Below are 22,555 nucleotides of genomic sequence, written 5' to 3' on the forward strand. Positions count from 1 at the left end.
AAAACAGACAAAAAGGCCCACCCAAATGAAGCTTACATTTCAGACGTTGGAGACTGACAATAAACACTAGACACAGTTATGCAGATATATGGGGGAAGTGGCTCAGGCAGCAGGAACAGTGACTGCAATGGAAATAGAGGTATCTGAAGCTTAACTCAGGAACCCAAAAAGGCACATTCCCTCTAAGCAGTGCAGGTATTTTGAGGCATAAGTAATGTACTAACTTTTTGCACTTTCAAAGACCACATGAAAGAAGCCTTCTCCTAGGTTAGTGGAGTTATTTAAAATTATAGATGCTGGAGCATCTATAGTAGTTCATACCTACTAAACTGGAGTCTCCAGATGGGGGAGACACAGCATATCTTTTGAAATACTTTTGCTGTGCTCCTCAAGGTCATTAACTCTTTAAGTGTAAAGAACTTGAAAAAGTGCTTTCAACTTGGCACTCCTTATGTCTAGTTCTGTGGACAGATCCTGCCCAAGTCAACTACTGATCCATAAATACCATTTGGTCCAGTAGTTCTCAAACCAGGCTCCCTGGCATCCCCTTAGGGCACTGGGGATAGCAGCAAAGGCTCTTTCTTTCAGCAAACGGCTCTGCTTGATTTTATTTAGGTTTGAAGAAAGGGTGTTCCTGCTTTTAAATAAAAGTTAGAAAACTACGAACGTAGTTTGACATAAACTCAAATCCATGGAATTTAAGATATGTATAAGCTGAAAAAGAAAAAGAACACACTAGTGAACCAGGCAGGAAAGTTTTGCTTTATTTTTTATTTTATGTTTTTTGAATCATGAATTTTTCCTTTTGAATTTTAAAAAACAAAACAAAAAACACCTCTATGTGCAGAACATGGTCCTAAATGCTGACACTGCTCAGTATCTTCAAACTTTTCTCTTTTTGGAGGCAAAGCATTAACACTACTCAAAGAGAAAGAGGATTTTGGAGAGACATTTTCAATGGATGGTTTTAAGGAAGACTAGAAAAAGCTTTTTCATTTTTGTTTTGAGTGGTAAAAATAGAATATGTGCATATAACTAATATCTGTTATAAAAAGGGGAGTTTTTGCAAGGTCAGCACTATTGTAAATGCGTATGGCTCAAATGCAGCAGCTCCAGGGCGTGGCAAAAATCATGTCCCCTCTGGATATAGCCCATATGCTCCATGAAGGGAGCTTACCTCTGTTTTCCCAGTGCCTAATATAATAGCTGGCTCAGGTTAAGTGCTTAAAACCTTGGCTGCTTGGGAGGGAAAGAAGAATCTGTTGGCTTATTATGGGTAAATGGTTCAGGTCAAGAACATTTTTGAGCATCTATTACATACCTGGTATGATGCTGAATGTTTGGAATATGAAAATTAATACAACACAGGCCCTCCCTTCAAATCTCATAATGGAAGATAGTCCCATAAATGGACCTTTCCGATATAAGGCAGAAAGTGCTCTCACAGCAGAGAGTGCTCTATGATCACAGAAGAAGGGCTCCCAGTCCAAGCAGGGAGCTTAGGGAGGCTTCCAATGGTCAACCTGGTCCTTGTTGAACAATTCACCACACCTCAGTTTGGAATTTAACTAAAGGTAGATGAAAGACACGCAATATAAAAACAAAAAATGGGGATCTGTCTTACCTAAGAAGAGGATGGTTTAAGTGACTCTTAATCTTCTTACAGATACACCCCTTTGGGAGTCTAATGAATGCCGATATCCCTCTCCTCAGAGAAATGAATGCACACGCACACGTGAGCGCGCGCGCGCACACACACACACACACACACACACATACACACACACACTTTCACATACACTTTGAGGGAGTCGGTGGACCAACCCCAGGTGAGAAACTGTTCTAGAGCACTACTTCAGAAAGAATCACAGAAGGAAAGTTTTTCTACTAGGTCAGGGGGTGACTATATGAAAAACTGACGTGAGGCTTCCCTGACCTCTTATCTAACACAATAATGACTAAAAAAGGAAAAATTATTTTGGAATGATTAGATCAGGGTGACCTAAACTTCAGCTGCCAACTGGCTGAGAAAACCAGAGGGTGAAGGGTTTGGGGGCAAGTGGCAGAGAGAAAGTCAAAGTAAATTTGTCAGAAAATAGATAGCATTGAGTGTTACCTATTTTGGCTTTCTTTCCCCACAGACTCTTGAGAGTTGGGATTTCTTGCCAATTGAGTTCAGCTATTTACAGGTAGTCAAATCTCTGAAATGAGTGCAGGCCCAGGAGGAATCTGCGTCGGGTCTTGCTAGAAACAAGTGACCCTGTTAGGCAGCCACATCGGTGAAACTAACACAGGTGACTGGCGGGGTGATCCATCCTGGAGTCTATTCCCACATCCACTTCAAAAGTTGAAAAAGTCTTTAGAAATCATCTCTATCCCTGAAATTCTATTCTACATCATCCCTGAAAAGAGCAAGCGTCTGGTTGATTGCTTACTACAAAATCAGTATTTGCTTTCTTGTAACTTCCAGAAGAAGGTCCTAGATTTGTTTTCCACAAACAACAGGTTTATGTTCTCTTCTGCCAAAAACTATTGTCTTTAAATTATCTGAAAAATGGTCATGTCTTCTCCTTTATCATTTTTTTCAAATATCTAGACTCAGTAGCATTAAATTTTCCTTCCAGTTTCTCTCCTCTTGACTACCCTTGTCAACAGCCCTCTTAAAGCCTGGCTCTCAGAATGAACCCCAGACACAGCCTATGTAGTTCCTTGCATATGGGTCTCAACACTCCATGATCTGGACATTACACTATGAATACACTGTCAGACAGTGCTTTTTTTTTTTTTTTTTTAAAAGCAGCTGAATTATACCATGGCTAATCTAGGCTTGACTGCCTTTTTCTTATGAACTGTTGCCTAGCCATATCTCTTCATCCTTGACGTTACAGAGTTTAGGAGAAGGCCATGGGACCCTACTTTTATCCCTCTTAAATTGAATGTTAAGTTTCTGCCTGGTGCTTTGCAATGTTTAAATGAACCTACATACATGACTCCTAAACCTTCATCTCCAGTCCTAACTTCTCTTCTATTTACGACTAAATCTATATTTTCAGCTGCTAACTATCAGGTTATTGAATCCATATGGTGGGACAGGCCCTGATACTAACATTTTCTTTGTATCATCTCATTTAATCCTTATGAGACTGAAGGTAGTTATAGCTACTGTACAGATGTGGAAACTGAGGGACAGTTCTGTCCTTTTGTTAAAAAACATGGAGACATTTTTGGTTGTCATAATAAATAGGAGGGGGTTGCCTTGGTATTCAGTGGATGGGGGTCAGGGATCCAGCTCAACAAAACAACAGAAGCTTTGTATCTTGCACAATTTTCATAACACTGAAAAATCTGATCTTAGTTACCTGAGATTAGAGCTCTGACTCTTTTATTTTTTTTTTTTTGCGGTATGCGGGCCTCTCCCATTGCGGAGCACAGGCTCCAGATGCGCAGGCTCAGCGGCCATGGGATCTTCCCGGACTGGGGCACGAACCCGTGTCCCCTGCATCGGCAGGAGGACTCTCAACTACTGCACCACCAGGCAAGCCCCAGAGCTCTGACTCTTAATCTCATATATCCTCAAAGGACTTCTGCACGGTTTTAACACATACTGAATTTTCTAGAAACACAGTTACTAAGTAAGTCGAGGGAGGACTGTACTTTGTGTTCCTGCAGCTTCATCAAGAGTTGTTCACCGTTTTGAAAAATTAAGTCACCAGCAGCATTGAAACTCATATGATATTTGATTTAGCAATGTATACACCAATATCAGTCTGTGCTCGTACTGTCTCATCAGGGTGACTCTATGTGTATAGATACAAACATACTCATTTAGCCTCATTTCAAAATGTTAAATATAAAATATTGGAAATATTCTATGGAATTTTATCTTAACTCTTCAAAACTGAACCTTTTCCTTGTAGGTAGGTACAAGCATCTGGTTAATCCATTATGTCTTCTAGTATAGAGGCGCTTGAATACTTACACATTAAATCACATACTTCTGCTTAAATTCTCCTGTATTTTATAGCTGGGGTAGTTTAATAGTTTTTAAAAATTATTTGTGGAAGTAATTATATCACCTGCAAACTGCATTTCAGAACAGTAAAGGGGATGCAGGTTCTGGTATGAGACTATTGCTACACTACCTCTCTACTGCTCTCCCAGCATGGGCTACACACCTCCCTGCCTTTGCTTCTGCTGTTCCTTCTGCCTGGCTGGTCTCCTCGCTGCCCTTCCCACACCCCAATTCACATTTCTCTTTCAAGACCCAATGTAAGCTTCATGTCCTTGAACCCTTCCACACTCCCCACCGCAACCCCTTCCTCCCCTGCCGCATGCAACCTGGTCATTCTCTCTTTTGGTCTCTCTCTCCCAAAGAACTTTGATTCTTTGCCTGTCTAACCCATTCTCCTCAAAGCAGCAAAGAGTGATCTTAAAATATTAAGTCCTGTCCCCACTTTGCTCTGCACTTAGAATTAGATCCAAATGCCCCCTATCATGGGCCTGCATGACCAGGCCCCTCTCACCTCTCTGACACCTCTAACCCTCTCAGTCTCACTGGCCAGGCTTCAATCACAATGGCTTTCTTTCTTTTTTTCCAAAAAGGCAAAGTCTTCTCACATTCAAGGGCTTTGAACTCTGCTTAGAAAGCTCTTGACCCTCCATTCACTTGGCTAGCTTCTCATTTTTTAGGAATCAGCTTAAATATCACCTCCTCAGAGAAGGCTTCCCAACTTACCCTTTTAGAAGTCCCTCTGCTGTACTGATTTTGGCCCATTTTTGTTTACTTCATAACAGTTAGGACAATCGGTTAGACTCACTTGTCTGATTTCACTATAGAATATGAGCTCCCTGAGGAGAGGAGACCAAGGCTGTCTGTGACTCTCCAGCCCTAGCACAGTAGTTGAAAAACAGGTGTTTGTAGAGTGAATATACAATCATGCACATTTTACAGTTATTTTCTGTCTTTTGAACACATATTCACCTCACAGACCCCAGCAACTGGCAGAGTCCACAGCACACAACAGAGCTTGAATCTAGTTTCTGCATTCATCTACTCTCAGCTTTGGCTTCATGTTTTTTAATCGGCTGGAAGACTTATTACTCTGCTTTGACTCTGGAATTTTTTTCTTGGGAAAATACAGGTCTGGTGGGTATGGTCCTGGAGCTCCTTGGTCATCCCAGGCCAGTGCCCAAGTCTAAACAATTCTCCCAACACACAGTGGCTGACAACAGCCACCTGCGACAACCTCACAGAGAACTCAGTGAGCTCCCCCAGGGTCTGCAACATCAGAGGAGGCGCATCCCAGACCACAGCGTGCATCAAGGTTGGGCCTGGTTTCTGGAATAAATGGACTATCCATTCAAAATCATTATATGTTGGCTTTGGAGGTCCACTTAATCACACACCTGGACTTGACTATGTTGTTATGTCTTCTAGCGTAGTTATTGAGCATTAACACATCAAAATATATGTTGTTTATTATAAATTACTTCCTCAAAAATTCTCCTTTATATTATGGGTAAGGTATTTTAACAATTTAAAAGAATTACATGTGTAGTAATCGTATTATCTACAAACTGTTTAAAGGGAGTGCAAGATCTGGGAGAGTTGAGAATCACTGCTATAGCACAACTATTAGAATCAAAAACTACTGACTGATAATATATGTGATATGCTAATAGGGGATGGAACCTCAAAAAGTAAGGCATAAACATCTCTATTATCAAGAACTCTAAAATCTAGTTGAAGACACCAGCTTGAAATAACAACATAAACAAATCAATTACCCCCTCCCCAATATGCCAGAAGGCAATTCTATCATGATCACACAACCGTACAATAAATTAAGAGGTCAAGAATGCTTGATATTTGCTTTTGTCTTTCTCTGTCTTGATCCCTCAATAAGTACTAATGCATTAGTACTTAATCGAGAGATATGAACTTTGTGCTTTTCCCTTCCTCTCTTCAGTGAGACGTATAGCAGATTGCTAACCTATCAACTTAACCACTAAATAAAATGACCATCAATCATCCTGCCCCAGGGATCTGGCCACAGGGGCCCCCCCTTGAAACTGCCAGCCCTATGGCTGCCTAAGAAATCCCTCTGGCTTCAAAATCCTCTCTCCCCAGCTGACAAGGGCATTCTTACCTATGCACTAAGGATGGCTGTACAGACTCATTCTTGGAACCCTCCCTTTAATGCTGCAATTCTCTCTGGTCCCTATACTTGCTGCCTGCAGAGGCCCTGGAATAAGTGTACTTTTTGTAGAAATTGTAAATCTTGCTTCAATTTTTCATGTCCTTCCATGAACAGAGTGTGCCATAAACTGCCTACTTTTCTTAATATCTCATTCCCAATTTTATTCAGACAGATAACGTGCCCAGCTAAGAGACATCCGTTTTCCAGCCTGCCTTGCAGTTCAGTGGGGCCATGAAACTAAATTCTAACCATTAAGCAAAAGTTGTTGGATGGGACTTCTGGGACAGTTCCTTAAAAGAGAGGCAGAGAGCCGGGAGTACACGTTTGTCCTTCCTTCCTCCTTTCTGAAATACAGTGTGATGGCTCTCTTGGAACACAAGATGGCTTTGAGGATGAAAGCCACATGCTAAAGACAGAGTAGAAAGACAGGAAGAACCTGGGTTCTCTGGGATGACAAAGCCTCCATTCCAGCCCCGGCCAGTGTACCTCCAAACTTTCCTTAGGTGAGGAAAAAATTCACCATTATGTGTTTAGTTAGGCAACTTCCATTCTGGAATTTCTGTTACAAGCAACTAAGCCTAACCCAAATTGATTCAGGAGGTTAACCCATGGAACCTTGTCTTTCCCCAATAATCTCATTCTGTCAGAGCCTTTATCTTGGGTTTGCAGTTATGCCAGTCCTAAACCCTATATCAGAGAAACATATCCTTGAAGAAATACGTCTGTAGACACTTCGGGGTGGAAGTAGGGAGAGTTTCATGGTACTATTCTTTGAGCATATTATAAATACAGTAGGCTTCCCCAGGCTAGCCTGGAGAACTAACCGCCAAGATCTGCATTGTTCCTCCAGGAAAAAAAAAAAAAAAAGTTCTGAGTCCAAACAATTGATATACAAATAAAATGTGTAGAACACAAGCAATGAAAATTACAAAAGACAGCAAAAGAGTAAAAAGAACCAAAAGGTCTTGATAATCAACTCTTTAATTAAAAAATAAGACCACAGTTATTATGGAAGTGCTAATGTAGGGCTGCAGTACTATAATTTAGTAGTCCATTAGATACTCTAGTGGTTAGGGGTAATTCTAGAAGACAATATCACATGTCACCCCAGTACTTAAAGGAATTAACCAGGAATTCAGTCCTGCTTTTTCATCCTCCCCCACATCCAACCACAATGGTTTCCTATCAGCCCCAATTCCTGGCCTCTTCCCAGACATATTCTGGGAAATTTATCTGCAGTTTAAAGACACCTAAGAGAGGGACTTCCTTAGTGGCGCAGTGATTAAGACTCCACGCTCTCAATGCAGGGGACCCGGGTTCAATCCCTGGTCAGGGAACTAGATCCCACATGCATGTCACAACTAAGAGTTTGCATGCTACAACTAAGAGCCAGCGAGCCACAACTAAGGAGCTCTCGAGCTGCAACTAAGGAGACAGCCTGCCACAACTAAGGAGCTCGCCTGCTGCAACTAAGACCCAGCGCAACAAAATTAATTTTTTAAGAACTATTAAAAAAAAAGAGAGACACCTAAGAGGGATGGAAATAACACACTACAGTGTTTCAAGACCAAATATGGCACAGCTTCTGTACAGAATGAGAGTTATAAGCAAAATTCATCATTTACTCATAGTTGAAAACTGGCTGGCCAAAGAAAATGAACTTGGTTTATAACACAAAAGTAGTACAGATACTTTATTCTCCTCTTTCCTCTGGATGGTTCTGCCTTGTCGTGATGTCCTCAACATAATATGTAATTTATAAATAATAATGGTTTTATTTCTTGTGTACATAGAGTGATCATATTTCCCAATAAAAAAACCAGGACATAAAGGATGACAACGCACTTTTGTGCTACCTGTGAAGATAAGAGTTAGTTGGGGAGAAACTGCTTAAATACCAACATAAGGAAATATTTAGAAACAGTATATTTTCCACTGTCTAGTTTTCTTTTTAAATTAATTTCATTGAGGTAAAATTTATATACAATAAAACATACCCATTTTAGACTACAGTTCAGCAAGTTCTGACAAATGTATATACTGGAATAATCACCACCATGATCAAAATATAGAATACTTCTACTACCCCAAAAAGTTCCCTCTTACTCCTGTGCTTTCAATCTGCCTGCCTCTACTCTCAGCCCCAAGCAACCACCGATCTACTTTCTGTTATCCCAATATTTTGAAACTGGATTCCTTTAAGTACACATAACAGCAATGAGGATGAGTTTTAAAAATTGCTTAATAAAATTGTCTCCAACATTTTAAATAAGAGAATCTAAAAATCTGGTTGTAATTTTAAAAGTTCAAGAAAATGTATATGCTTCAATCTTCTTGATTATATATAATATTCTAAAACTATTACAATCATTTAAATGATAAAATAGTGTCAGAAAAAGTACTAAAGTCTAATAGCACATTTTACACTTTTCTGTCTTAAGGCTTGGCTTCACATTCAACTTTAAACTCCCACGGAAGCCAAGTCTTTTATTCAAGTTGGCATCCCTGGTACCTAACACAGCACAACGAATGTTCAAAAATTGCTGAGTTACTGATCTAGGTGACTAGATCTAATTTTATGCTGAAACTAAGTCGCTCCTAAACCTGTTCCAATTAACAAGTTAAATAATTGTTGCAGACTCAAACGCCATTTAAAAAATGCTGTACAAGCAACCAAATCTTCCATAATTTTACAGGTTTTTAAAAAAAATTTTTTTTTGGCTGCATTGGATCTTCGTTGCTATACGCAGGCTTTCTCTAGTTGCGGCGAGTGGGGGTGCTCTGCCTTGAGGTGCACGGGCTTCTCATTGCAGAGGCTCCTCTTGTTTCAGAGCATGGGTTCTAGGCACGCGGGTTTCAGTAGTTGTGGCACGTGGGCTCAGTAGTTGTGGCTCACGGACTCTAAAGCACAGGCTCAGCAGGTGTGGCGCACGGGCTTAGTTGCTCCGTGGCATGTGGGATCTTCCCAGATCAGGGCTCAAACCCATGTCCCCTGCATTGGCAGGTGGATTCTTAACCACTGCGCCACCAGGGAAGCCCAATTTTACTGTTTTAACCAAAGAACTTAAGAAAAACTGGTAAGATACTGATAATACAGAATAGTGGCTTTTTTTAAAGCCTACCATTACCAGAAAACAATTCATTCTTAATTTGTTTACCACTAAAAAATGGTATATTTTGAGTTGGAGTGTTCTCAGAGCCTAGATTTGGTGTGAGCTAGTATAAGCTCTAGGCTCTGAGAATACCCCAATTCAAAACTATTTGTTCTTTTACCGGACTGTTTGGGTGACTTGTGGTCATGGTTAATTGGAGTCTATCTATCACATTAAAAGTTGTCTCATTCTATTTATTCTCCATGCCTAGATCACACACATAGGAAAACTGAATATACATAATACTATAATGAACTTACATCTGAATCAAAAAAGAAAAAAAACCCCAACAAAAATGGAACTTTAAAACAGTATAATTACTATGTAAAACTTATAAAGGATAAATACTTCAAACAGCCCCTTAAATGAACATTATAAATTAGCAAGTACTTAAGGCCCTTTTCTCCTTGAAAAAATTACCTCAGGTAACAAACAGAAAAGAGGTAGTTAACTCTACCCACAGATAGGCTTGGATAAATACCCAAATTCTTACATTCCAATTTGCCTCATCAGAAAGCATCATGGGCCATCACACCCCTTTAAACATCACTAAACCACCTGGCTCAATTTCAACATACTCTCATAACTATGTTATAAAGCCCAGGACAGGCTAGAACTAATCTCCCATGTGCTGCATTTTGAGATTCTGTGTCCTGGTGACTTAACAAGGCTCCTGACTCTCAGCAGTCCGTCTGAATCACAACGTAAAATGGAATCTACCTGGGAAATGTTCTTGGGGCAAATCCCTTTTGCTATATGTTGATTCTTAACAGCTTCAATTACGAGGATACCTATAGATGATTATAAAATGTAACACCTGTCATTCTTACCTAATGAGTCAGAGATAAAGAAATTTTATGGTACTGTCACCAATTCCCTACCTTCCTCACGAAGTAGAGAATAAAATGTTCCAAACAGATGCTTTACTTAGATCAGTCAATGATATGATGTATAGCTAAACGAGGCCAACTTCATTTGTCATATATGAAAGTCAGTTAAGTGTCAAAATCATAATTTTTGGCCAACTTTAAGGCTACAGGATATTTTCCAATAATACCACTATATTTATCAGTATATATAAATATTACATATTTATCACTGAATGAATTTAAGTAGAAGTTGTAAGTAAAAACTTATAAAACTCATTAGAAGGCTGAAGAGAGCCAAGAATTTCTTGTCAAGATTGAAAAATGCTACAATTGATTAACTAGAAGCCACAGAAAACTGGACAAGGGTGAAGGTGGGGTTTAAGTTAAAACACCCTCTGAAGGGCCCCTAAAGACCAAATAGCAAAACAAGAAATGGTAGACTAGGGGAAAAATAATACACTTATGTAATCATTCAAATACCCATTATGGATTCAGCACTATGTTAGCAGTTTGCGGGAATAAAAAATTATACAACATAGTCCCTGTTCCGAAAGAGCTTACAAAGCTGTTAGAGAAACAAGTCATAGGCATTCTATGTCACGCGCCATTTAAATAACAATCCAAATAAAACATACAGGAATGAAGGCAAGGAAGGGATGGATGTAAGTACGAGTGGTTGAGAAGGCTTCATAGGGCACAAACCCGTGTCTCCTGCATCGGCAGGCGGACTCTCAACCACTGCACCACCAGGGAAGCCCATGGGTTCCGATTCTTGATTGCAACAAAAGAACTTTTAAGAGACTACTCATTAGTGGTAGAAACAACCCAAATTTGGTGGAGTATCAAAAAAATCCACAATTATCTAAAAAGGTTGCCAAAATGCTCCTCTCTTTTTCAGCTGCATATGTGTGTAAAGCAAGATATTCTTCATACACTTAAAACAAACCAAAAATCGCAAGACTGAATGAAGCAGACAGAAGAAACCAGCTGTCTTCTATTAAGCCAGACACTAAAGAGACAACAATGTAAAACAATGCCACTACTCTCATAACATTAAAAAGAAATTTGGAATATAATTACTTTCATAAAAATGTCACTTAAATTCACATACAGTGGGTTTATTCTAAATAAACATTAAAAAAAATTATCAGTTTTAATGTTTAACTACCCACCGTTTTATGACAGACGGAAGAAGGCTTGAAACAATAAGTAGTAAGATTTAGTGACTGAATGAATTATAGTGGTAAAAGTAAAACAACTTAGGTACCTTTGATGTAAGATCACTTCATGCTCAGAAAACCTTGAGATAAAAAAATGATATAATCTTAATGGACTTGGTTGTTCATAGCAGATTTGCCTGTTCTAATCTAGAGAATTAATCACCGTAATGTGAGCTGAAGAAAACTCATTAACTAAAAATATCAGATTTTATAAGGGCTCAGATTTTATAAGGGCTCAATTAGAATTCCAGCACATTACCAAAAGGCTGTCTTTTATACCCACACTTAATAAATAGGACACGTTTCTGCAGTGCTACCATGTCTGGGCTGAAACAGAACAACTGATGGGGTCAGATTAGAGATTCACCCAAGGCAGAGTGAGCCTAGATCCAGCACAGACAGAAGTCCTTCATCCCAGCTGGGTAGTCCTCACAGGACTGAACGTATCCAGACCCCCTGCAGGCATATAGTGCAGTAGTTAAAGCTTGTGGAGGCAGACTGCTTAGTTTATTCTTTTCTTAGTTGTATAATTTCAGAAAAGGTTTACTTAACCTCTTGGTGCCTCACTTTTCTTTTTTTTTTATAAATTTATTTATTTGTTTGTTTGTTTATTTATGGCTGCGTTGGGTCTTTTTGCTGCCCACAGGCTTTCTCTAGTTGCTGCAAGCGGGGGTTACTCTTCGTTGCAGTGTACGGGCTTCTCATTGCGGTGGCTTCGCTTGTTGCGGAGCACGGGCTCTAGGCACACGGTCTTCAGTAGTTGTGGCTCGTTGTGGCTCGAGGGCTCTAGAGCACAGGCTCAGTAGTTGTGGTGCACGGGCTTAGTTGCTCCGTGGCATGTGGGATCTTCCCAGACCAGGGCTCAAACCCGCGTCCCATGCATTGGCAGGCGGATTCTTAACCACTGTGCCACCAGGGAAGCCCTCATTTTTCTTAAAATAGGGATAATTATTAAATCATAGGGTTACTGTGGGGATTATAAAGGTAAAGCACTTAGAAAAGCACCAAGTATGAGTACTTGATAAATATTACTATTACAGTGTTTTACCTGAAATATGGAGTAATAAAGTACTAGTCTAATATACAGGGTTGGTTAGGGTATGAGAAATATTAATAAGATACTCTAAAAGTTAACTATGATATCTAAAAGGTCGAGGATTAAAGATCCATAGAGTAATCACAATTAAGGTTATTAAAAAAATTACCTCAAAGTTATCATTTAAAAATGAGTAAATAATAGATTTGGTATAGACTTTGGATTCAGAAAACATCTACTGAATGTTTTCAAAACCAATGCATTTCTTTTACTGTTGTGAGAAAAAAAAGTATCCTCAACTAACAATTATGGGGCAAGTGATGTGTTTTTCCGTTTTTTTTTTTACAAAAACCAAAATTTAAGTAAAACATTAAAAAATTTAATAAAGGAAAGATACAAAGTATTGATAGCTGTATGATAATATAACTATGAAAGCACCAGCATCCAAACCTTCACTCAAAGTGAAAGAGAAAAAATATAAGCTGAATGGAAAATGACTCAAGAGTCCAAGGACAATCAGTCTGTATGAGAGGAAAGTCCAGAGGGAGAGTGGTGGTGACCGGCAGGAGAAGAGCAGGTGGGTGAACAGCCTCCTGTGATGGCAAAATATATCCTGTAGGGGCAGGATGAAGGACTCTAGAACCTCGACCTGACGCTGGGCAAGGCAGAGTCATTCAAACAGCTTTCTGGGACTACTCCCGTTGCTGGCCGATGCCTAAGACACACAGAAACCAGAGTAGGGAGTTTGCAAAATCACCCCACAAACTGAACTGGCAGTTTGAGGTAGAAAACACTTTGAAAAGAGGATATGGTAGTCTGCAAACTGCCGTCAGTTATGTCAACGCGTGGCAAAGAACTTCCACGTTCTTACTTCTGCAAAAGCACCCCCATCCTTCTGCAGGACTTCTACAGTCAAACACTGGGAGCCCAGCACTCTCTGCTTCAGGCCACAAACCTGTACTAAACACCCCAGAGCAGAGAGAGACGGCGGCAGCAGCCCGGAAGGCTTCTAGGATTCTAGGAATGCTTGAATGCTTCTTCAGGTCATCAGCTTTGTACCTCCATCTGCCTCACTGACAGAACAAGGACTTAGATGTAGGTCAGGAGGAAAGGAAGTTGTACACACAGTCTATGTTTCTGATATACTCCAAATCAGCTCAGGTGCTGTTTAAAGGCAAAGGAGAGAGTGTGCAGGAAGTCTGGTGACTAGGAAAATAAGAAGAAGGCTGCTCATCTTTGTAGGCCAAACATTATACTTTCTTTGAGCAAATCTCTGGGCTTGAGTAAATAGGATAGTCAAGACTCACGGTGACTACTTTTCAGAGAAAAAGACAGTGAGGAAAAAAGTACCAAGGAGATTCTAATTTGTGATCTTTTCTCAAGAACAAGTTATACTATGATTAAAAGAAATGTACTGACTTACCTGGAAAATATCTGTCTTGTCTTCAAATAAACTGACAAAATATTTATAGTCAGCATAAGCCCAGAATTTGGAATGATCATAGTCTCTAAATGGTCCAGAAATACTAGATCGGTCACAGTTCCAGGTCAGAAACTCTTCAAGTGTAGCTTCTACGTAACTACATGTGGTTTCAAACTGAGGAGCTGCAATGTAAGAGAACCCAACTTTAAATGTACATTGAACACAGTTTCCAAATATTGTTGTTTTCTTAAATGAGGATAATTTCAACCAGGAAGTATTAACTATTATTTAACATTAATTAGAAATTAATTATGCACTTGCTAAATAATTAGAACCATTTACAACACTTAACAATACTCTTGATTAAATTTAAAAGTAAAAAACACAATTTTAACCTTAAGATTAAAGACAACTCTTTCCATAGCCTGATGCAGTAATCCAGTGGAATACTTTATCACTTCTCCAAGACCTTTTCAGGGGTCTGTGAGGTCTAAACTATTTTCATAATAATACTACGACAGTATTTGCCCTTTTCACACTTATTCTCTCACAAAAGTACGGTGCTTTCCAGGGGCTACACAAATTGTGTTGACGTCACTGCTCCGACAGCTAGTGGACTGTGTGCTTATGTTCTTATAGTTTTAAATGTCTGTAAACAAAGAAGAACAAAGAGCGTTGCTCACCAAACAGTTCTACAAGGATTAAGTCATACCCCACTGCAGTCACTGACCAACCAGTGCACTCTCAGAGGAAATTAAGACCATAACAGCGTGCTCTGTGCTTTGGACAAGCAAGCCTCTTAGTGAGATGTATATCTCGGGAAGAACTTCAATGACCCCAGATTCTTGCATCTTCCTAAAGAAAAGCACTAAAATCATTAACTGTAGATATTTGTTATTTGTGACTAGCAGTAATCTTTTACCAAGATGTCTGCTTGACCGCACACGTTCCCTAGCCAAAAATCATACGTATACAGGCTTCTTCCCTACCCTTCGGAGAAGTTTTCTCAGAGCTCCTGAGAGGCTATCTCCTGTGCTACAGTCCTTTAAGACCCTGAATAAAACTTAAACTCACAGCTCTTACATTGAGCATTTTTCTTTAAGTAGACATGTCTTGGTTTTAATTTCTAATAATGCTAAGTATCACTAGATATAACCCACATTGACAAAAAAGCTCACTCACTGGGGTACTCAATCGTTTTTAAGTCTAAAGGAATCCTGAGACCAAAATGTTTGAGAACTACTTCTTCAAATAAAAAAAAGGCAACAACAAAAAACTGTCTTTTGAAAATTTTCAACTTTATACTGCACATTTATCATACAGAGCTCCTCAATCATTAAGTAGACAACAGCTATTTAAAGTCTGTTCAATTATTCATTAACCCATTTATTTCAGAATCATTTATTAAGTACCTAATTTGTAACTAGCATTGTGCTCAGGCTTGCAGGAACATAAAAGAAATAGATAATACTCTTGAGTTTAGACTATATTTAGATAAAAAGAAAACTTCAACCAGAATAATAGGGAATTTGAGGCATCATATAACTAGATGCCAAATTTTGTGCCATAGACACCTAGGAAAAGGCAAAGACCACCGGAGATGAGTGTTGATCAGGAAAGCTTGAAGAAAAGTCTACTGTCTGTCCATAGTGGTTTGTTATTATGGGTAGAACTCATTTATACAAGAATTATTCTCCTAAATAGTGATGAAATGAGATTTTTTTTTTGCAATTAGCTGAATACTTTAAACGTACATTGGGATGTTAATATTCAAGAAACCTGATTATGATCTATTTTGGAAAACATGAAATCCTTTCAAGAGGAGATGTAGATCTAACACATGTAAATCAGTCAGCACAATGCTAGACACATAGCAAATGCTCAGTAAAAGTTAGACACTATTATTAGTACTTTTTATTATTCATTCATATATTTACTTGGGGCACTTTAAAAGTTAGCTGAATTGGTAGTAGGAAGAAAAGGATATTCAAACATCTTTTATCTTTTCCATCCATTTCTGCTCAAACTGTTTAGGATTATTCCAATCACGTTTCTCCCTCCTCTCTTTATCCTAAAACCTTATAATGGCAGAGAAATAATGGAGGGGAGGGTGTGTGTCACCCTTATTTCATTTACTTCATCAACTTGTCACCTGACTTTAAGAAGCAGGAAAACTTTACTAGGCTACATTTATCTAAAAGATAAAACCCTGCAGATTTAAGAACTATTTAAACTTGATAATTTTTGAGAAGCATTTAGAATAGTGGCTGGCACACACTGACCCATCAATATATAAAAGCTCTTAATATTATCAACATCATCGTCAAGAATTTACCATAACAGCATTGGAATACACGGTTTTTTAACAAACAAAAACCCATGTAGCAAGAAAGCTGCTTGGTGATAGAATCATTTCTAAGTCATTTCAGTAAGCTCCAATGTGAGCCTGAACACATTCTACTATCCTGTAAGTTTTCACTTCACAGAATTCAATCCAACTGATCCAACGGAATACTAAAGCCATTGCTTGAGCCACCTGCCCCTAGGGTAGACTGAGGACTTTTCAGTTATGACCCGTTTTCACAGGCACATCCGTACTGCACCCTCATCAGAAGACTTCATTTTCTATCACAGCAAGTTCTGTACTTAAAAGAATGAAAATCTAAAAATGCAAAAAACTACACGTGAGAACTGTTACTGTCAGGGGAAAATTACAATGAATGGAATGAATGAAAATGACAGACTTTTTCATTTACATAGTGATTTCAAAATAGAATCTTTTCACCCGTTCCTGGTAATAATGGCACCAAAGGCACTGTTTTCATTCTGTTATCATGACAATTTCTTTCTGTGTAGTACAGTTGTTTTTTCTTAGTTTATTCTATGCAATGGAATTACTCCTTTCTAACTTGATTATTATTGTTCTTTCGTTTAACGTTGAAGTAGCCTAGGCAGCTGCGACTTTCATCCTACTTACTGTCAAAATGTTAGGTAAGAGGAAGCTCAACTGAGTTTAGGATTTGGAAATAGTGTATAAATTGAGTTTGCTTTTGACTCTCATAAAAGGGAGTCCTAAAATATTTTTTTGCACAGCAGTGAAACAAACATTTCTCCATTTTGTTAGACTTCATCACTTCACAATCAAGAAACACTTGGAATGTGGGTACCGACTAGGACTTTTGCTTGTTACTCCACTCCCTATCAACAAATGTTTAGGATTATTTCTACATCTGCTTGCCAAAGCACTGCCAGCTGAGGTACAGTGTTGTCACTGAGAATATATGTTGGCAAATGAACCTGATCCAAAATGTTTCAAAGAGCTACTGCTTCCTAAAATAAACTAAGAGACACATTACAGTCAAATATGCTAGTTATTAATACTATTATTTCAAGCATTCTAGAAAAATTCTAACCAAGACCTAAAACAGAAATAAACATGCTCAATAGAAAGGAAACAAAGTTATCATTGCTTGTAAGATCATATGCCTGTCTTACTAATAAGCCCACAAGAATAAACTAAAAAACTAGGTACACTATTAACTGGGTGGATAAAAAATAAACATGCAAAAAATAAATGGCTTTTATTTGTATATCAATCACAGTTGGAAAAACAAAGGAGGCAAAAATATTTCCTAACAGCTACAAAAATTTTATAATATTTTAAGAAATTTGTAGACTTATATGAAAATTCCAATCTTTTTTCCCCCCAAATCTTTTTACTGAGGTAAAACAAACTAGGTAAGTGAAGATTACACATTCTTGTGTAGTAAGATACAGTATTGTCACAAGGCAGATTCTTTTCAAATTACATAATTTATAGCACTTCATGAATTTTCATTTAAAATCCTGTTGACTGAAAGAAAAAAAGAAAAACACATGACCTAAAAGTTGCAGGTTATGTTTTATTCGGGTATCTTACTGAGGACTATAATCTGGGAGATGGCCTCTCAGATGCTCTGAGGAACTGTTCTAAAGAGGTAAGGGAGGGCTTCCCTGGTGGCGCAGTGGTTGAGAGTCCGCCTGCCGATGCAGGGGACACGGGTTCGTGCCCTGGTCCGGGAAGATTCCCACATGCCGTGGAGCGGCTGGGCCCGTGAGCCATGGCCGCTGAGCCTGCGCTCCGCAGCGGGAGAGGCCACAACGAGAGGCCCGCGTACCGCAAAAACAAAACAAAACAAAAAAAACTGTCTCTGGTTTCAGTATGAAGAATGGCTGAGGCGGGAGGGCAGGGAGTGCACAGGGACCAGGGACGAGGCTACTCCAACCACGGAGGTGAGAGAGCAGGGTAACCCCAACTGGAGGATGGCCTCGGACAGAGAAGTAGGCGGATGCTGGATACTTCAGGTGTAAGTCACCAAGTCACCAGACACCACTTAGAGAGGCCATCTGAATGACTCAGAGCTTTCTGGCATAAGAAGCTTCTTGGATAGTACTGTTCCTGGTGATAATGTTCACACCCTTTGACCCAGTCATTCTCCTAGGAATCTATCCTAGGGAAACAATCAGAAACTTGCACAACATTTATTTTCAAACATGTTCAGTACAGTCTTATTTATAAATTTAAAACTGCTAAGCAATCTAAGCAAAATAGGAGAATTTTAAAAATAAATTATGGTACTACCATACAATGGAATATTAGGTAGCCATTTAAAAGTCATATTTAATGTCAAGAGAAGCTGCTCAGAATATGTTAAGTAAAAAAAAGAGAAAACGCAGGCTGTTCAAATTAACACAATTTTATGTTTAAAATACAGAAAGGCCTGCATGGACATATATCAAAATGTAATTAGTGATTGCCTCTTGGTAACAGGACTAAGTGTTTTTAAATTTCTTTGGGTCTTCCCATTTTTCCAGTGTTCTCTAAAATGAGAAGGTATATTTTAATTTTTGAAATTATTTCTATTTTTAAATAATATTTTTTGAGCATTTACTATGTGCTAGGCACTGTTCTAAATGTTTAATGAATATGAACCCATTTAATCTTGAAAACATTTCTAAGATAGGGAAAAGTTAAGTGACTTGCTCAAAGTCACAGAGTAAGCCAAACTTTGAACCCACGCAAGCTGACTTGAGTCAGCTCTCTTACATCACTACCCTACACTGCTTGTGGAAGTACTGTATTTATACTCAAAGAAATAACTTTAAAAAGAACAAATTATTAAGACAACCCACATAATGGGAGAAAATATTTGCACATCATATATCTGATAAGAGTTAGTATACAGAATATATGAAGACCTCTTTTACCACTCAACAACAAAAAGGCAAAAAAACCCACAAAAAAACACACATAAAAACAAAAAAAAATCTCAATTAGAAAACAAGCAAAGGATTTGAATAGACATTTCTCCAAATTAGATATACAAATGGTCAATAAGCCCATAAAAAGATGCTTGACAACATTAGTCATTCGGGAAATGCATCAAAACTATAATGAGATAATACTTCACACCCACTAGGATGGCTAGAATAAAAAATGGAAAAAGTATCGGCAAAGATGTAGAGAAACTGGATCCCTCACACATTGGGGTGGGAATGTGAAATGGTTCAGCTGTTTTGGGCAACAGTTTGGCAGTTCCTCAAAAGGTTAAACATAGTTGCTGCATGACTCGGCAATTACACTTCTAGGTTTAACCCAAGAGAAGTGAAAACATATGTCCACACAAAAGCGTGTACCTAAAATGTTCATAGTAGCATTATTCATAATAGCCAAAATGTGGAAATAACCCAAACGTCCATCAACTGATGAATGGATAAACATTTTGTTTATCCATATGATGGAATATTATTCAGCAATAAAAAGAAAATACAGTACATGCTAAAACATGGGTAAATCTTGAAAACATGATACGTGACAAAAGCTAGACACAAAAGGCCACAACTGTATGATTCCATTTATATATATCCAGAATAGGCAATCTATAAAAACTGAAAGTAGATTAGTGATTGCCAGGGGCTGGAGAAGGGGGTGAATGGGGAGTGACTGCTCATGGGAACCAGATTTTTCAGTGTGACGAAAATGTTCTGGAATTAGACAGTGGTTGTGGTTGCGCAACATTGTGAAGATGCTAAAACCACTGAATTGTATACTTTCAAATGGTGAATTTTATGTGAATTTCGTCTGAATTTTAAAAAAGAACAAATTATCTTTAGTAAAAACTCAGAGCAGTTTCTTTTTTTTTTTTTTTTTCAGAGCAGTTTCTCTCAATTGCAGAGATTTTCTACTTCCCTTTTTCTTCTATGCTGCAGTACTAACTTTAAAATGTCAAATTACTGTATCTCCGCTATAAAACAGGATAATAATACCACTCCAAGTGGGTCTGAAGAAGATTAAGAGAGTTAATATGTATGAAGCCCTCAGAACAGTGCCTGACACAATAGTTCTCAATAGCTCTTAGTAATAGTATTGTATTTGGAGTCTAACCAGGAGGTGAAAAAAATTACGATTTCTATTTTTCTTCAAATTATTGTTTAACAGACACTTCAATGAGTGGAAAATTTATCTGACTAAAATCAAGAAGAAAAGAGCACAAGCTGATTTTTACATAGCTGCTGCTGGTCTAGCATTTAATTTAAAAATACAATAAACATTTTGGTCTGTGACTAGAATGAGATGCCAAAGAGTTTCGGGTCTATTAATCCTGCTCTACCTGTCACTGGAGTACAAAGGGGTTCCAGACACCAAAAACCCAATAATTATATGAGATATACTAGAAGATCAACATGAGAAAACAAAGCCTGGAGAAGCTGGAAGAGAAACTGGGTAATTTTCTAGTTCCTTCTGAGTTATTAATAGATATTCTTAGAGCCACTTCACAGCAATGCTTAAGACACTATGAATTTCTAGACTATCAAATTTACCCATATTTAAATAGAAGTTAAACACATATTCTGAAGCCAGACAGTGGTCATGGACTTCTTTAGATTAGAAACGGTTTCTAATGTAAATTGTTTCTTTCCTATAAACTAACTGTCTTTAGATTAACAGTAATTGCTTTATCTGGCTTAAGGCAAAAAATCAAACTGTTACAAGTCTTCAGGGAAGAAGAGGGAGCTGGCAAAATCAAACTGCTTAAGAGGATGAAAAAAACAGCTTCACATATGTTTCACATTTATGTAATGCAATAGAGGTCAGGCAGCTGATAAAGCAGAGAGATAAAATTACACCCAGACTGAGCGCTATAAATAGTGAGTGAGGCAACAAATAAAAGGAAACATTGTACATGAATCAAAAGTAGAAGGGATTGTTAGATTAGTATTGGTCTCTTTCAATCACATAAATAATAGCACATTAACAAATATTTATTAAGTGTCTACTATGATCAATGAACCATGATACATGAACAAATACATTTTATGTGGGGTTATAAATTATAGGTTGTTTAGTCTAAAAAAATTATCTTAAACTGTCCTTTTAAAATTTCTAATGAAGTTCTCCTATCTGAAAATGGTCCAAAAGAGATTCAAACAAAGGATTCTCTAGAGATAGAGAAACCACGGTTGAGAATGTGGGAATGCTACTGAAGAGACATTATGATGATGATTCCTTGTAGTCCTACCTGTATCTGTGCGTTTCGTTCCCATCCTGAATCGTATCTGCTTGCCCTGAAGGACCTCAGAAAGATGTTTTGCAGTCCAGTGTTGGGCTGGCCAATCAAAAACCATGTTACAGAAGATTGCAGGTTGTTGTAAAGACATTATAATTTCTTTTGCTTTCTCTGGTGTAAAAGGTTTGACATGTTTACCTAGGGAGAGAAATAAATAACTAAAAAGTTATTTCATATAATATGAAGAATAAATAGCTAATATCATTTCTATTATGGCAAATCTTTCTGTGTAATTGCACTTTCATTTACTCATTTATTACTGTTTACATAAATATTTGGCCTCAAAGAGCCATAATTCTTCAACGATTTTTCTCAAATATTAAATTGTAAATGTTGGAAAATATTTACAATCTTCAATGTCAAAAACGTTTTTTTAAAAAGGCTTTCCAAGTATTTATGTACATTTAAAGGATGCAATTTTTTGACAATATTATTTCCTAAATAGAGCATTACGTAAGAAATGCTGATGGAACCTACTCTTGAACAACTAGTGTTGCTGGACTCAGCAACAATTCGACTTGATACAGCACATGTTCATGCCAAAAAGACGACCGCATTCACACAGCAGTGGATGGGGAGCGGGAGAGGGGATTATTTTATTGCAAGATTTAAAAAGATAAAATATGTGCTACGGTGGATATCAGTGTTAATCCTTGATTCTGACTGCATCTATAAACTGTACAAGGGAATATGCACAAACTAACACTGTGACTTACTGAGGACTTCAATAAATTTCAATCATAGAATGTTAATCCGGGATAGGAGGGTAAAGATTAATATTTGTTAAATAAAAGAACAAGTGGGGACTTCCCTGGTGGCGCAGTGGTTAAGAATCCGCCTGCCAATGCAGAGGGTACAGGTTCGGGCCCTGGCCTGGGAAGATCCCACATGCCACGGAGCAACTAAGCCCACAGTAGTGCGCCACAACTACTGAGCCTGTGCGCCTAGAGCCCGAGCTCTGAGACAAGAGAAGCCACCGTGGTGAGAAGCCCATGCACCAGAACGATGAGTAACCCCCTCTAGCCGCAACTAGAGAGAGCCTGCGCGC

General features: G+C 38.3%; 1 protein-coding gene across 2 annotated transcripts in view; it reads right to left on the reverse strand.

The window, feature by feature from the left end:
• The window catches only part of HSPBAP1 (HSPB1 associated protein 1), a 50,473-nt gene that overhangs the window by 16,845 nt on the left and 11,073 nt on the right, over positions 1–22,555 (reverse strand). For both annotated transcript variants that reach the window (XM_022567148.2, XM_022567145.2), the window contains exons 2-3: positions 21,460–21,645; positions 13,901–14,082 (exon numbers count right to left, since the gene is read on the reverse strand). In XM_022567148.2, coding sequence (XP_022422856.2) covers positions 13,901–14,082; positions 21,460–21,645 — 368 coding nt within the window. The remainder of the gene's footprint in view (positions 1–13,900; positions 14,083–21,459; positions 21,646–22,555) is intronic.

Source organism: Delphinapterus leucas, chromosome 4 (assembly GCF_059928025.1).
Source record: "Delphinapterus leucas isolate spDelLeu-1000000601 "Yukka" chromosome 4, BTC_Dleu_Yukka2, whole genome shotgun sequence".
Taxonomy (NCBI): Eukaryota; Metazoa; Chordata; class Mammalia; order Artiodactyla; family Monodontidae; genus Delphinapterus; species Delphinapterus leucas.